Source organism: Athalia rosae, chromosome 7 (assembly GCF_917208135.1).
Source record: "Athalia rosae chromosome 7, iyAthRosa1.1, whole genome shotgun sequence".
In the NCBI taxonomy this organism is placed as follows: Eukaryota; Metazoa; Arthropoda; class Insecta; order Hymenoptera; family Athaliidae; genus Athalia; species Athalia rosae.
Genome location: NC_064032.1, coordinates 12,397,732 through 12,415,544, shown reverse-complemented (window position 1 = coordinate 12,415,544; position 17,813 = coordinate 12,397,732). Strand labels below are relative to the sequence as shown.

Genomic DNA, 17,813 nt, shown 5'->3' with positions numbered 1-17,813 from the left:
TTTGTGTAATTTTATACATCATTTCGATTTGTAGTATACATACACATATATGTTTGTAATTCCTCCACGCATATACGTATACCTTGAACGTTTCGTATGTAGGTATGTGAATAATTTTTCCACCCCCATACATACCTTTCGGAAAAAATGTTACATTCAAATTAAATTTTCTGGATGTTGATGTTTTTTTTTTGTTTTTTTTTTTTCATTTTTATTCATTTATTTATTATCACATGTCTGGTTGTTGTATAGTTTTTTTTTTCTCCGTTTTTTTGATAATCACTTTTTTAATCCCAAAAGAATAACGTGGTGTAGCCGGGCCCAGCACTCCCCTCTGCCTCTTGATTAACTCTTTCTAATGATAATAACAATAATAATAATAATAATAATTAAATATTACTTTGTATGTAAATCCTTCTATATATCTATTATATTATATCTACATATTTCTCCTAGATCTCTTTCTTGTCTGTCTATACCTATATATCTTTTTACTTTTACATATACTTATATATATATAGATATATTACGCATACACGATTACACATAGGTGTATTTATCCCAATAATAATAATATTAATAATAATCATCGAATTATTAAACAAATAATTAATTGTTCATCCTGAAAAATGATCTTAATTATCGCGTAAAGTAAAATTAAAAGAGAAAAGAAATAAAAAATCGAAAGACGTGCTGCTTAATTATTCTGCAATTTTCGTTTTTTTTTTTTTATTACTTCTTGTTTATCACACTGCCAAAATTTCATATTTACATAAATATGCATATATATGAATAAATATTAGGTATATAGGTGTATGTATAGGTACATAGAAAAATGCGTATATATGTGTTATACATTATGTACACGTACATAAAGTATATATAATTATTAGTAGAAAACGAGCGAGGAATATTATTGCAATTAACATTATCAATGATTTGTTAATTATTAGTTTACTACTATTATCATTATTCATAATACTGGTTTAATTATTACTATTATCATTATAGATTCAATTTGATAATTAGTTACATTACACGTATTTCATGAATGAAACGAAGCCGGTTTTTTTGTATCATACACATACATTTTGTAAGTTATATAGGTTTGTTTTGTATTACTATTATTATCATTATTGTTATTATTATTATTATTCTTATTATTATTATTATTATTTTCACTATTATTATTATAATTACTATCATCATCACCATTATCATTACTCTTGATTATCGTTTGTCGTTAATGATTTTAATTATTATCATCACCATCGCATCATCATCATTGTTAATATAAAAGATAAATAAATATGATTATATAATTACGAATGATTATGGTATACTTAATAAATAAACAAATACATATATAAATATATATATATATATATATATATACACATTATATATATAGTGAAGACCTATAATTATCGCTGCAAAAATTGAATTTTGTTACATGGAATATCACGACAAAGTGCCGCATAACTCGAACGATTTCAATTCTTTATTACAACAATTTTTCTTTCAGTTATACAATATACATAATTTTTTTTTCTAGAATTTTTTTTTTTTTTTTATCACGTATATAACAACTACCACATATGTACGGCTCTGAATAAACGGCTTTGTACAGTATAAACCTGCCTCCACGCTTGATCCTAATCCCTGATTAGTTTACTATTACATAATGAAATAAGTAAAAATTACGTGCTATAATTTGCAAGCAAAAAAAAAAAAAAGAGAAAAGAAAAGAACTGTACGGAAAGAAATCGTAGGCGTATAAGGGTGGTTTTTTTTACGTTAGTTTCTTTTTTTCTCTTTTTCTCTCTCTCCGTTTTCGTTTTCGATAATTTTCATTTGGTTCTATATTTATTTGATGATTCGTCTGGAACAAAACCGAACAGAAGCAATGAGTTCCGATTTTTGTTTCGTTTCTTTTGTACGAATATGATATACAATGCACATTATTCATAGAGAAATTCTTTCGTTGTTACAAACTTCGTTAATTTCAATGTCTACATTCATTACGATCGAGGGTGATATCGAGCATTTCTTGTTTTTTTTTTGACTGATTACAATAGTCACATCATTCAATGTAACAATACATAAAAGACATTAAAATTCGAAGTTTCTATCACGATGGAATATGATAATAAAATAATCAATAATTAATGCTTATTAATTAATAATAATAATCATAATGATAATAATGATAACAACAATAATAATGATGTTAATAATATAAACAATAACAATAATGATGATAATCTTAATGATATTAATATAATGGTAATTAAAATTATAATGTTCAGAAGAAATCTCTTCTTTCATATGTAGAAATTCAGTATGCACGTGATTTTTTTCGAAGTGAAAATAAAACATTCAAAAAATTATATAGAAAGAAACATATTCATATATATATATTTATTATTAAATAAATCGATTGAACACTATATCTGGTGAAAGGACACTGAATATAGGAAGGGCGAATTTGTTACTGTTGCTGTTTTTGTTTTTCTATTAATTTGAAATATTCAATAATATTCTGAATAAAAAAAATAGCAAGAAGGAGACTAAGTAAAAGATAAAATAAGAATTAAGAATATATATTAATATATTGATATTTGCCTCGTATAACTGAAATTTGAAATAATTTGTTACAGTACGTGGAAATACAACCTGCAATATCTGCTACAAGACATTCGCCTGTAATTCGGCTCTGGAAATCCACTATAGAAGCCATACCAAGGAAAGACCATTCAAATGCACAGTCTGCGATCGAGGATTTTCGACAAAGGTAAAAAATTCTGATAATTAACAATTTACGTAATAAAAAAACGTTTGAAAAGTAGAAACTCCATCTTCATCGTATTATGATTTCTCTTCGATACTCTTGTGTTGCGTGTTCCTTTTGTTTGGTCATTTATTTATTTAATAACTTTGTTTTTCATTGGAATGTGATAAATGTAAATTATTTATGGCTGTATAGTTCATTAAATATTTGTACGGCGGCTTGAATTTTATAGTGACATATGCAGGTATTATAATGTTATCAGTAAATAGTCATTCGATGATTCGTTCTTTAATTTTTTCTTCATTGGTGGGCGAGGGGGTAGGGGCTTCTGTTGGGAACGTGTGTGGCTCATGGTGTTAAAAAAATTTCAGAACAACGGTTCGTGGGAAGAAGTCTGCTCCTGCAGCAGCGCGAATCAAAGGAACCCTTTTCTGACCAACATCACAACCACGAATATGACCAATACCACTACTACTACCACGACAACCACGTCAACCACAAATACAAACCTTCTCACAAACCCCCAATACAACCATCACCATCACCTTCAACCACCAAGACCACGGTCACCTATCGGCAATCAAGAGAGGTCCAAACGTAGGCGGCGGAGGCCTGAGGAACGGAAGAACCGGGGGCGGTCTGGGTCCGGAGGGGGGCGGCATCTGACATTTGCTCCCGTTCGCCTGCCCCCGCTACTGCCCCCCGCCCTCGGGCTTCTCACCTCGGACCACGTCTTCCTGGTAAGGACCTTCTCCCGACGAAAAATCTAAAAACTACCTCGTTCGCTTGATTTCCTCCTCATCACCGTCACCGTCATCATTTTATTTTACCTCTTCGTACGAGAGAATAAAAGAAAGAAAAAAAAAAACACATATCCGACTATTCCGTTAGAGCGAAAGCAGTGAACGTACGGGACGAGTTAAACGAATAAAATTTTTTAGTTAACGATGAGAGGAAAGTATCCGTTTACCGCATTGTCTACATACCTTCACTGCTTCACGCATGCGAATGAAATGTGTTTTATTTTCTATGTTCTCCGTATTCTGGCGTACCGCATTCTCATATCGTGCTTTCTTATACCATCGTTGATGTCACCCACTCCCACCTACTCCGCAGCAATTATCCATCGCTTTTAAAAATATGAAAGATTTTCACGTGAATTCCACCGGACGTTTAAATTCAGGATGGACTCAATTTACGGATTGAATCATGTAGATTAACGCTGGGAATCGTGGTTTAATTTATCTTTTCATCTTTCCGCTTCGTATATTCAAGTTTTCGCTGTATAATAAGTGTACCAAATATGATTTATACCGCCATAGCTATAATCATCGGCTAGCCGCAAGCTTTGTTTAATATTCTGATAGAAAAAAAAGCAAAAAAAAGCAAAAAAAAAAAACAGAAAGAGAAAATAGAGAAAGAAAAGACAAACAAAGAAAATTTTGTATATCTGCAGGGTAACATGAAGCAGCACATGTTGACACATAAGATACGTGACATGCCACCGCATCTGTTCAGCGACGGTAAGCAACCGGGTCAACAGCAACAGCAACAGCAACAACAACAACAACAACAACAATTACAGCAAGAACTGGAGACGTCGAGGAGTCCGATGTGCTCCGATGATTCCAGTCTACCTCCACCGCCAGCACCACCTCCACCTCCACCCCCGCCGATGCCACCCCTCGCTATGGAATCTGCTGTTCCGGTGAAAAGGTCACCACCCGAGGGAGACCTTCCGGCACCGAAAAGGCCACCTAGTGAGTTTTTTCTCCTTTTTCTCTCGTTTTTCTCCAAACGAATTAGTGACGCTTTTATTTTAATTTTAATATACATATCTATAATAGCTCAATACACGGTCCAGTTGTTAGTTATATACGACGAAAAGTAGATAATATTTGCTTATCAGTTTCGAAACACGATTTCATTAATTACTTCCTCGCTTATACTGATAATTATTTATTTTTTTTTTTTTTATGAATTTTTTTACGAATTTTTTTTCTAACAACGACACACACCCCCCTGCGTCTAACAATTTATATATGATATCATCACTATTTGTACCATATTTCGATTGGCTTATGGGGCTTTTATTATTCTAATATAATATTAATATGGATAAATGATGATTGAGGAGCGGAACACCGTCCGGAATGTTCAGAGCTGGAGAGTAAAGGATCTGATAAACGGTACCACGATTTGTTTGGTGAGTTTTTTAATTTTTTAGCCTCTGTGTGTGTGTTCGCAGGCATGCCCAGCAAGCATTTGTGCCAAGTTTGCAATAAGAACTTCTCATCGTCATCGGCACTTCAGATACACATGAGAACACATACGGGAGATAAACCGTTCAGATGTACAGTTTGTCAAAAAGCATTTACAACAAAAGGAAACCTCAAGGTATTTCTGAAAAAGCAACAGAATTTTTTCTCACATTATTACAGCTTTCCTATTTCTTGTCCTCTGATTTCACTTTTCTGTCGCTTCAACAACCTACCCCTTGCCGAACACACAAGCTAGTGTAACTCGAAGAGAAATAGAGAAAAAAAAAAAACAAGAAAGAAATCTGATTTCAAATATTTCGTCATTCAATTTCAGGTTCACATGGGGACTCATATGTGGACGAATGGAGCGTCACGCCGAGGTCGTCGAATGTCTCTGGACCTTCCACCGCTACCGATAACTCCAAAGGATTCAGAATTTCTTCAGAGAAGACCAGATCTCTTTTATCCCTACCTACCCGCACCGTTCCTTAACGGTGTTCAGCAAAAGGTGAGCTTTACGTTCGTGCGTTTGTATTTAAAAAAATTGCCATAACTATCCAGCTCATCCAAATCACTGTTTGATTAAATTCCAGTTGAACGAGATATCCGTTATACAAAGTAGCAACGGTCTTCCCCCTCATCCCGGAGGAGCGAATAAATATGCCGGTCTTTTCGGTTCGGTTTACGGGGCGGGTTTCCCGTTGGAAAAGCAACCGATGGCACCGAGCAACGGTCCTCTGGGTGACGGAAAGTCATCTCTGCCGACGGGCTCGATGCTTTTCCGTACCCCTTCGCCATCGCACTCCCCAGGCACACCGTCTTCGAATACCGGAAATCAAAATTCCGCAAGCGTTCCCGCATGGGGTACAGGAGGTATCGGTGGAGGTAACGGATCGGGAGATACCCTTCAACGCCATTTCGAAAGAGATGCACCCTCGAGATCGGACGACGATTCGACACCCTCCGCTGCGAGATTACCACCCCCACCGCCCCCGAGGGGTGAAGGATTGGCAGCGTGAGATTAGAAAGTGTTTTATTTTCGTTGAACCGTGGAACTTCCTATAGGTGGCAAGAAAGACGGCTGACCGAGTGATTCTTTAAGAAAGATATTTTTCGAGTTGGATTTTGAAGAAGGTATTCAAAATGCGCGAAGAACAAGAAAACATTCATAAATCGAAAGCGGATACTAAGACAAAAAAGTTACTCAATATAATTGGATACAAAGATAACTAGGTAACTACTGATATCTATAAAAATTATGTAAGCACCTTTAATTTTAGGCAAAAAAAATGAAAAAAAAAATGAAAAAATGAAAAAATGAAAATGACAAAAAAATAAGGAGTTTATATGTAATAATGTGAATTGTTGAGACGAAGCGAAGACACCATGTTCCTATTATCAGACTAGTCTTATAAAAAACTAAAAACTAAAACAAAAAAAAGAAAATTTTTAAACTTAAAAAACAAAAATGAAAAGAAATTGAAAATGACGAACAAAAAAAAAAAAAAACCTAATTAAATTACAATCCATCACATACGTCGACTGCAAGGACTGCGTAGCCCGCGGATTACATATGATAAAGTAAAAAATAATGAAAAAAAAAATGTTTCTCGCGTGGTATTCAGAACTTATACCCCCTTAGTGAACATTCATTCATCACAATTGCAATACGTCGATATTGCGTATAAATTTAATTATGTATTATCTATGCGCGAAGGGATATTCCTGTCACTTCAAATGTAAAACAATGAAGATATCGAATAAAGTGCCAGATTTATCCCTTGGTTGATAAATGAAAGAAGAATAAGAAACAATATGAGGAAAAAAAAACTACACACGTGTTATGTATATATAACGTATATAAATACTAATTATACATACTTATACCTATATTACATGATAATATTAATAACATTATGATAACGTACATTATACAGTATAACATAAAAGCATATAATAGTGATATACATATTATACATATAAACAATGATCGTTTCGTATTATATTGAAAGAGGGGGTTGTAACTTCTTGTCGCGATGCCTAGACTGAGCTCAACCCTGAATCTCGAGATAAGGATGAGCCGAAAGACAAGTGGTATCGCGTTCGAGAGGCCCTGTAATTAAGTTAAGAAAATTAAAAGAATAGAAACAAAGGAGAGAAAAGAAAAGAGAATAATTTGAAAGGGAAAAGAGAAGTAAAGACCGTCCACTAAAGGGATGGTCCCACTAACTAGGGTAAGTAATTTAAGTAAAATAATTCAGTATAAGTGCAAACAATTAGGTAACTCTGTCTGTACACATGTTATACATATGAATATCATAATATTCATTCTGAAATGAATGCATTATACGCAGGATAGAAAAGAAAAAGAATAAATTAATTAAAAAAAAAAAAATCAATAATACCCGCAAACAAACACGCAAGACCTGCGCGTTATAATTACATCACTAAATACATAAATGCTATTGCTGTCATTAACATTTTTATTGTTATCATCATTATTATTATTAATATTATTATTATCATGAATATAATTGTAGCTACTCTTATAGTTAGTGTTTTCTTATAGAATTTGTGTTGTTAAAAAATAAAATAAAAGAACAAGAACATATAAAAATGAAAGAGTGAATAAAGTAATAGATCTAATATACGTTGTAATAATATTTTGATTATACGATAGTGATGATCATTGAAAGGGCTACGATGACGATAATTCAGATATTAATAATGATTATGATGATAATAATGATGATAACAGCGGTAACACTAATAGTAGTAATAATAGTAATAATAATAATAATATGGAGGATAGAGTTTTGAAGTATAAAAAAAGCGGGCCCGGCGAAGCCCCTCGCTGTGATATATGAGAGGAGCAGCCTGCAATCATTAAACCAATGTACTTATATTCTGTATTATAGTATTATCATTACCTAAATTACAATTACAAATAACGTGAGTATGGTTCATTGAAGAGTTCAATTGACACGTCACATCGAAAATATTACAATAGCAATGCATACGTATACCTGCGATTACAATTAACGTGCGAATAATCAGGTACATAAAATTCATCACTATCTGAAGGTAATAATAATCAATTATGCTAAGAGAATTAATTGAACTCTTCGATTATGTTTATTGAACAACATCGATCGCGCTATACATATACCACATATATATATATATATATATATATATATCAATTCATTTAAAAAAAACTTGCAAATATATAGTATACTGAAAAAATATATTTGTTTATTATTATACAATCATCACTTTTGATATCGTCAAAGCCATCAAAAAAAAAAAGAAAAAACAGAAAAAAGCGAAAAAATTGAAGAAAAATTTACACAAAAAAAAATAGAAGAAAATAATATTATTATTACTATTTTTATTATTATTAAAAAACATTCATTTAATTCATTGATTCACAATATATGTTATTTTATTTCATCATACACATATGTAATTAAAAGAACCTCCGCAGCAGCTGTGACCCGGTTGAAAAAGATGAACAATTAAGTAAATTAATAAACCAGTAAATAAAATTCCAAGATACAATATTCATTTATCGTAGTTTTTATTCATTATTTTTAATATTCTTCATTCTATTTTCGTTCATATTCAGTATTAGTTGAGCAAGAAACAAATTCTACACCTTTTCTTTATTATTTTTTATCCTTTGTCACAATATTTGAAAAGAAATTGTGAGGCATTTTAAAAATTTCGAATACATGTATCTGCCTATTATGTATAGCGCATTGATATGTTTATTGACTAGTTCGATTTGTCATGATTTAACGATTTTTTATATTTAATATATAATTATATACCGTCGCATTTCATACAATATTTGCTTTGAATGCATATTTCCCTGCAGAGAAAATTTTACCCGAAACCATCTCCACAAAAATGTCTGAGAATTACTAAAATCTTTTGTAACGAAGTGTTCATTGAACTTTCTTGTTATTTGATTTTCTCCTAATTTTAGTCGGCCAGTTCGATCCGCGTTATTATTTTTTAAAATAACGACGATGATCTTGTAATAATTCATATACCCATATATTAATACTAAGAAACTAAGAAACAAAAAAGTGAATCAATCAATTTATCAAATTAATGATGAAATAAGATAGTAAACAATGAGATATTATGTTAAAGGTCAAATAATCAAATCACGTCGATGTGAAAATTATTCGATAAAAAATCACATCCGGGTGCATATGTGTAATATATATTATATGATGAGTGTCTCAGATAATTATTTTCGAAAGATGAAATAGCAGAAGATTAATAAAATGAGAACAGACAAATCTAGGGCATCACACTCCAATTTTATAAAGAAGATACATGGAAGATATCATATCTCTTTGAAATCGCGGCGCTGGCGCCAAAATGAAATTTTCTTAATTGTTTTTTAATTATCGAAGACATTGAACGCACTCTACATGCACACGCGCCAGAGAGAGGGGGAAAAAGATTCATCAAAAAACAAAATTTAATGTCTGAAAAAACTCCCCGGAAATATTTGTCGGATTTATTCCCTATCCAACATAACGAATGATTGATAAATGCATCATTCGCATAATCAATTAATCATGTAATATATATTACATACATATCCATATATTACATAGGATATGATAATCCTCCTTACAATTAGATATACAGCAGCTGGTGTAATGGCAACTACAGAAATTTATGATTATACGTTATGAGATATACGATCTTATTCCGGACTTTCGGTTAATCTTTATTATTTCATCGAGATAATGTCACAACTAATTAAATTCTATCGCACATTCATCATCAGCCGTTTCCAATGAAATGTCGAATGAAAATTTCAGTCATTCAATTTATTTGATATCAAAAGAAAACGAGAGCATAAATAATTCGCTGTCATTACTTAGTTCCGGAGAACCAAGCTGCTGAAATTATTGTATAAAATGAATGTTAAATGAGAAACAGGAAATGTCAAAAGAGAAAATAAGTTAAGATACTAAAAAGCATATCGCAAATTTTTTACCGATAATCGAAGAAAAAAGAAAACATATTACGTAAAATAAAACGACAAGAAAGAATAAAAATTAAATTAAATTAAGTTAATCAACAAGAAAGAGAAGACAAAGTGAAATAAATTTAATTTAAAAAATCAGAATATATTTATATGTGTATACGCATATACATATATGTATGTGGGTGTAAATTATGTATTGTAAAACACTAATGATAATAATCATTATTGTTCACTGTGATTATCATTTCATTGATTGATAATAACGGTTATGTATACATTGGATGCAATGGATTACTGTGAGTGAATATAAAATATTATTCCTATACACATATATGTATAATATATAACGACATATATATATATATAAATACACATACATATTAATAATTATATAACATGATCCTACCAATCGATGAACATTTTTTATGTATATGAATTACATAATAATTTTTTGGTGTGTATGTGAAGTGTAGGTATAAATAATATTTCGATAAATAAGTTATATGTATGAAAAAATCGATAGCAAAAAAAAGCCAAAAGACAAAGAAGAATGAAAAATTGAGAAAACAGAAGAACTACGGGAAAATAAAAATACAAAACTCACTCGAATTATGAGTTAAAGGAAGAGGAAGGAAAAAAATTTTCATGTATTATTATCTTGATAATATGATGTGCAATTGGAGTGTAATAAGTATACAAATATATACAGATACAATATAAGTGTGCGTTGTAAATAATTATACATGTATATAGTAGGTATATGAAATAAAAATTTTGGTGAAAGAAAAAGATTGAATAAGTAAATAGAAAAAAAAAACTACAACAGTTCGTACATCACATATGATAAACGGTACACCTAAGTACCTATATTCAAAATATGATTAACTATATATTATAATTATACTATAGTATATCGGTCGATGTATGTAAATACATACATTATGCGTGCATCACGATTAAAAAATCGCATAACATAGAGTTACATTATAACGTACTGCTATCGTTAAGTATGAATAGATATATGATTATGATTATATTATCCGATAATTTGGACTTAAATATGAATGATAACGATTCGAAATAAAGCTAAAAGTATCGAATAAATAATATTAATGAACGACTACTTCATTTGATATTATAATAATAAGTCAATAAACTATCATTAATCATTATTCTTGATATTATTATTATTATCGTTATTATCGTTCGTAGCAAAAGAGAAAAAAGATTTGGGGGGGAAAAAATCCTCTTTCGCCGACGGCATCTCCTTCTGATATTAAAAAATCAGTATAGATATGCGGATATTACACGAAGCAGATTCCAATAGAGTTCAAATCTAAATCGGTAATTCTCCTTCCTATCCTGTGGAATGGATCGGTTTGGTCACGACGCACATACATATAGAGTGTTGCAGTGGGAAATAATTACGATAAAATTCCTAGTAAGAATAATACTAACAAAACTGATAATGATCAGAGATTGATAGAAGTAATACCTAATCGATGATTAAATATACGCGCGAATGATTGAAACTCTGATCGTAATCAGAGCTCATTGTCCGTATGAAATGAAAAAAAAAACGAAAGCAAAAAAAAAAACCATCAAAATTAATTAAAAAAAGATCGTGGGAAATAGATTCAACAAGTAATCGCATAATCATGCGATATGAATTATTCGCTTATCGATAGTATAGTAATAATAATGATGATAATAATAACAATGATAACGAGAAACAATCTATAGTATTTGTAAATATTGTATAATCCGTGTAAAAATATTAGCTATAATTAACGATAATAATGATTATACCATATAATGCATATACATATATACATAGATAATAAACTAAATATACATATGGTAAATAAATATATATATAAATATTATAAATAAATAATAAATATATACATACGTACATAAATATATATATAATATAAATAAATATATAGATATTATAGCGTAGACATTAAGTACCTAACTTTACGAATCATTATATCTATATCACTTCAATAATAAAACCATTATTATTATTATTATTGTTATTATTATTATTATTATTATCACTATTACATAATGACAGAAATGAAAGAATTGAACAAAAAAAGAAACAACAAAAAGTTTTTGAATATTTTTTTTTCTTCGCACAATTCATTTTATATCTAATTGATCGTATGACTGCGCAATGATACCCTATCCATTCTCAATGATATGAGTGACATATCTCATAAGTTTTGTTCAACTCAGAATTGTGTGAATTTAACAACCACAGAAGGTGTTGCACATGTAATCATCTCGAGCGACATTCAAAATATAATATATTAATTGCTTTTTTTATAATCGTATAACGATTGTGACCTACATACGGTAGGTATAATTAAATATTTCGAATGAACAAAATGGAACGGTCATCAAGAAAAAAATAAAAACGATTTCGAAAGAAAATTCAAATCATACAAAAATGAAAAATCGGATGGCAAAGAAAAAAGAATTATAGGCGTAGTATGCCTATACGACGTCATGTGTATTAAGATTTATTTTATTGTTATCGTCGAAATGTCTGGAAAGAAAATTTACAACGAAGCAATAATTTATGTGTTTTACCGTACGCCAGGTGATAGTGGTATCGTTATTATTATTCCTATTAATGTTATACTTTTAGTTTCTTTTCTTAAATCTTACAGACTTGAATGTGCCATATCGGTCACGTTACACATAATGTATAGTTTTATACATACATCGGGGGTGTGCGACGTCTGCAGAAAACGAAGATTAAGAAAAAAATATTCAATGAAATTGAATCTTTCGATAACATCTCTGGTACACCTGATCATAGGAAAAGAGAAAACAATAAAAAAGAGAAAAGAAATTAGGCAAAAATATGTTATACTCGCGTAATCGTACAAGGTTTCTTATTTTGTATACATGCTGTTGCAGTCACTGCTCAGTGGAACACGTTTATAATCCATCTCCTTATCGCAAAGGAAATTGCGATAGGCAACAGTTAATAGTAGTACAGCTAATCAAAATCTAGTGTACGTACACATATGAATATACACAGGTATAGGTATTATAGTTACGTGTGTACTTTCAAACATGTGTAACAATGAAGTAATAAAATTACCGCTGAAGGTGAAGGAACAGTGGACAGGAATTCAATTAGAAGAATAATGAAAAAGGGATGAGCTGCACTTGTACCTATCATTAGAAAGAAAAAAAGAAAACTAAACTTTTTGAAAATTTTTAGGAAAAAATAATGTTCATTAGAACCTAATAAATCTTCCCCTGATACGTTCCGATGAATTTAAGAAGAAAAAAAAAAAAAGGAACTGGAGGGGAAAAGCTTCGATTTTTTTTCTGCCGATGCTGTTTCTGAAATCATGAGGCGTCGCGACGTCCACACGACGCTTCGACGCATGGATTCGAATAGTGAAAAGCTGCGCGCGCGTAGTTTGATATCGACCGTAACATTCGAAGCGTTTTCGAAGCTCTTCTCTTATATTCGGTCAGTGTAATAGAATTTGCCAGTACAGCAATAACAGAGTTGTACGTACGTATCGCAAAAGCTGATACGTACAAAATTATTGGTCGTATTTGATAACGTACAGTTAAAGTATAACGCGAAGGAAGAGAACATTTTTATTGATTTAATAATTGTTCAACATAAATATTGCAAGGAGATTGTTAAACGAACGTAAACGAAATTCGTCTGCACTCAATTACCGTACACGCGAAAAATATTCCCGGGTAAACTGCAGAATGACAAACGTCACTGGAAATTATTGATATTACATGGTGTACGTATGTAACATGAAAAGGACAGTCAATAAAATTGGAGATTGGGAAGAAGGATTTTTTTGTAGATTCCCACCCTCCTGTTACGAATTTTTTCATTAAAATATATGCTCAAAATCTTAGGTGAAATAAATAGTAATATTCGAGAATTGAAGAATTGATATTTTACACGTGAGATAAAAGTTGAAATAAAAAGGTAATTGAAATTACTGAACGGAATCGCGTGCAGTCATGCTCTTCTTCGATTTTTTCAAATACTCAAATCGATGCAAAGAATTGAAATATTAATAATAATATTATGAGACATTGAATTTATAAACAATGCTTGGTGTCATTGATCGCAAAGTTGCTTCGAATTTAATTATTTACGATACCAGTTTATCCTTCACCGGTGAACTACAGATCCTCGCAGTATTTGAAACGAAATGGTCGATGAAAAACGCCATGGCCAGAAGGTGAGGGGATGCCGTATCCTTTTTTTTTTCTCCATTTTCTTATAGACATAAATACACGATTTGTATACAATAGGACGTGAAATTATTTAATGTACACGATCTATACTATACATATCATAAATTCATTCATACATTGTAACCCAATTCAAACCATAGTATCGTATAATAAATGTACATACTTATGTACGTACGTACGTACGTACATGCGTATAATAGCCAACTGCATTCTATTTTTATTCAATTGTATTATTATCATCGGTCACTGTACGTCAATCACAACGACTGTATATTAATCGAGCTCTACAGATCAAATGGTTCTTCGACAAAATCGTTTTTCAAGGGCACTCCATGCGGTACCGCACACCTCGCGGTATTAACGTTGAAATTATTAATGAAGGAACTATCGACCGATGAAAACATTGATATCCCCTTTCATTTTCAATCATCCGAATATTTTTTCATACCTTTTGGAATTTGCGTTTTTTATTTTCTCAATTTTATGGTGTGTAAAATAGATAGTGCTGATGGGCGGGGGGCTTGGGGACGAACAACGCCAGAGGCTCCTGAGTCAGAAGGATATGGAGGACGATGATGAGACGCCGATTCTTGGAGGATTTGGCGAAAAAAAAATTTCAAATAATTTACGGCCAAGAAAATGGCTGATGGGCGTTCTAATTTGTTTAAGCGCTTTGTTTGTTGTCATCAATAGCGTTTTTACGTACGGTCAGATAACCACGACCTGGACCAGCAGACTCAGCAATCATATTTCGGGTAAGCATACCCACAGGATATTTTTGGAGAAATCAAATTAGGTTTGATTGATAGCACCACAGTGTTATCGGTTGAGTTTTGATTATATGTCTTCCCGTTTCATTGAAGGGGAATACGATAGAGTCCGAAGCGAAGATGTAACGTTTCCGGTCACACCGACGCAAATTTTTCTGTTATTAATTTATCTCTACATATTCTTTGTTTCTCGCCTTCATCGTATCGTCGAGATAGGATAAATATCGTTTAAGAGAATGGGTAATAATGAATGATTAAAAATTTCAGAAAATGAATTATTTGAGGAAATGAATTCCTCGGTGGAAATTCTACCCCAAGTTGCGACCGTTCCAGGATTCGTTGTAAAAACATCGGGATGTCGCATTCCAGCGTTCGATGTCATGGATTCGAGCATAGAGCAATTTTTTAAGGACACTAAACCCTTCAAATGCGACGTTGGAACGCATCTCCCACTGGTCAGTTCAAATATGACGACATTATTTGTGGATGAAAACGCGAAACATCATTTTTACGGTGATTCGGAAACAGTCGATTGCTGTTGGAGAAAATTTTGGAGAACTGATCAAAACGACAATAGCGTCACGTGAGTGTAATTGTTTGTTTATTCATTTTCCAATTCCCCCCGAAAATTTTAAATAGAACAAAATGAGAGAAAGAAAGAAAGAGAGCTAGAGAATAATCTATTTCGAAATTCTTTTCTTACAGATACGACAAAACGTGCCAAAGTTTTGATAATTCAACAGACGTGAGCGGTTCTTTAGCGGAATTTGTCAAAGTCGAGTGTCGAAAGAATGGGAAGGAAATTTACAAAGACTATTTTTCATTTGTACCGCGGAAACTGCAGGTTGAAAAACGTTGCAACGGTTCGCCTCACCCCGGGCCGGAAACCGGAAGACTGAATATTTTGATTCTTGGTCTTGACGCAGTTTCTCGTTTGAATTTTCACCGTACAATGCCGAAGACCGTTCAAATTCTTCGGGATTTGGGAGCGGTTGAGATGTTGGGGTACAACAAAGTAGCAGACAATACATTTCCGAATATGATTCCCGTGCTGACCGGTTTGTCGGAGAAGGAACTTTCGCAAAATTGCTGGACCTCGAAAAAGAAAACCTTCGACGACTGCAGATTCTTATGGAATAATTACAGCGAAGCCGGCTACAGGACGGTACTAGGAGAGGACGCGTGCGATATGAGTATCTTTAATTACCTTAAATCCGGGTTTAAAAACCCACCAACCGATTATTACCTCAGACCATTTTGCGTAGCGTCGGAAAAAGATATCGGAAATACGCACAAGTTGAACGCCGATTTGTGCGTCGGTACGAGAAAAACGTTTGATAATTTGTTGGGATACGGCGATAAAATTGCTAAGGAATTCTCCGATGATTCGTACTTCGCTTTTTTTTGGCAAGCCTCTCTTACCCATGATTTCGTACACTACCCAAAATTCGGGGATGAATCTTACAGTAAATTCATCAGAGAATCGAGTGAAAACGGAATTATAGATAAGACTGCACTTATCGTTATGAGCGATCATGGAATAAGATGGGGAGGTTTTCGGCAGACTTATCAAGGACACGTCGAAGAGAGCCTTCCATTCGTTTTCATTCTTCTGCCAATATGGTGGCGTCAAAAATATCCCGGCGCTTGGGCTACCCTCAGAAAAAATTCAAAAAGTTTAACGACCCCTTTTGACCTTCACGAGACGCTTCTGCATCTTTTGAACCCTGGAGAACTTGAGGAAGACGCTCTCAATGTGAGAAACGAAAAAATTGAAGACGGAGAAGGCACGCCCAGGGGATTAAGCTGGTTTATTCCCGTTCCAGATAGTAGGACTTGTTTGATGGCTGGAATTCCTGGACACTGGTGCATGTGTCATTTGAGCCAAAATACCTCCCTTACAGATCCCATAGTTAAAAAAGCGGTGGAATATTTGGTCGAACAATTAAACAATATGATCGCCGATTACCCCCAATGTGCTAAGCTGAAGGTGAAAAGTATTATAGACGCTAAATCGTGGGCAGATAAATCACGTATGAAACCAAAAGAAAAATCCGCGCCTAGTATTGATTACACGGTAACGGTACAGACTGCACCGGGAGACGCGATTTTTGAAGGAACTGTTAGGCACAAAACTAAGGACTCAAAGCAAAAATTAGTTGGTTCCGTTAGCAGGCTTAATTTGTATGGCGAACAGAGCGCCTGTGTTGATGATTTCAAAATGAGACTTTATTGCTACTGTCGATGATATTATAAAGGCGGATATTAAAAAAAAAAGATAAAACAAACAGACAGTATATCTTACCGATACTATTACACATGTGATATTTTGTATAGTATGTTTTAATGATAAATATATATATATATAAATATATTATATATTGTTAAAAAAAGTAAACCGAGTGTTGGGTGGTTTGATATTGGTGTTTCGTTTGTGAAAGAGGTATAATAATTTCTAATCTTTGTAAACGAATGGAGAATAAAAACTCAGTGTGAACTTCTCGTTAATCTAATCTAAGTACGTACATAATATTTGAGCAAGTCGTTATTCGTTTTTATCGCGAAAAGTCGCAGTGATGCGGTGTTCTGGTGATTGTTTTTGTCGTTGATTAAAGCTACGTTTTTGTTACCGCTGCACTGCACTGAACTACGAATGAGTGTAATGGGAACAACTGATGAATTTATCTAGAGAGTTGATACAGAATCTTTAC

The 17,813-nt window shown here is 32.6% G+C and overlaps 2 protein-coding genes and 1 long non-coding RNA gene across 6 annotated transcripts in view; 2 read left to right on the top strand and 1 right to left on the bottom strand.

The window, feature by feature from the left end:
• Positions 1–6,574, top strand: part of LOC105687921 (homeotic protein spalt-major) — a 60,370-nt gene extending 53,796 nt beyond the window's left edge. For 2 of the 4 annotated variants that reach the window (XM_048658586.1, XM_020853545.2), the window contains exons 3-8: positions 2,661–2,794; positions 3,163–3,531; positions 4,248–4,551; positions 5,040–5,188; positions 5,387–5,560; positions 5,646–6,574. In XM_048658586.1, the coding sequence (XP_048514543.1) occupies positions 2,661–2,794; positions 3,163–3,531; positions 4,248–4,551; positions 5,040–5,188; positions 5,387–5,560; positions 5,646–6,071 (1,556 nt within the window). In that variant the 3' untranslated portion in view covers positions 6,072–6,574. The remainder of the gene's footprint in view (positions 1–2,660; positions 2,795–3,162; positions 3,532–4,247; positions 4,552–5,039; positions 5,189–5,386; positions 5,561–5,645) is intronic. The other 2 variants (XM_048658587.1, XM_048658588.1) reach the window with 2 other exon arrangements.
• Positions 6,575–7,039: 465 nt separating this feature from the next.
• Positions 7,040–13,395, bottom strand: LOC125501791. Its single transcript, XR_007279452.1, has 3 exons — positions 12,971–13,395; positions 12,805–12,892; positions 7,040–7,165 (listed from the first exon to the last, which is right to left on the bottom strand). It is a non-coding gene; the product is annotated as an uncharacterized LOC125501791 (long non-coding RNA).
• A 198-nt stretch (positions 13,396–13,593) lies between these two features.
• LOC105688047 lies at positions 13,594–17,500 on the top strand. Its single transcript, XM_012404072.4, has 4 exons — positions 13,594–14,316; positions 14,832–15,087; positions 15,370–15,685; positions 15,808–17,500. The coding sequence occupies exons 1-4, from the start codon at positions 14,287–14,289 to the stop codon at positions 17,348–17,350; spliced, it is 2,145 nt and encodes a 714-aa protein (XP_012259495.2). The 5' UTR covers positions 13,594–14,286; the 3' UTR covers positions 17,351–17,500.
• The last annotated feature ends 313 nt before the right edge of the window (positions 17,501–17,813 follow it).

Bases quoted from the DNA above. Each gene is read 5' to 3' on its own strand.
- LOC105688047 (XM_012404072.4), top strand. From the start codon at position 14,287: ATGGTCGATGAAAAACGCCATGGCCAGAAG. The intron at 15,088-15,369 runs GTAAGCATACCC...TAAAAATTTCAG, and splicing joins ACTCAGCAATCATATTTCGG to AAAATGAATTATTTGAGGAA. The intron at 15,686-15,807 runs GTGAGTGTAATT...CTTTTCTTACAG, and splicing joins CAAAACGACAATAGCGTCAC to ATACGACAAAACGTGCCAAA.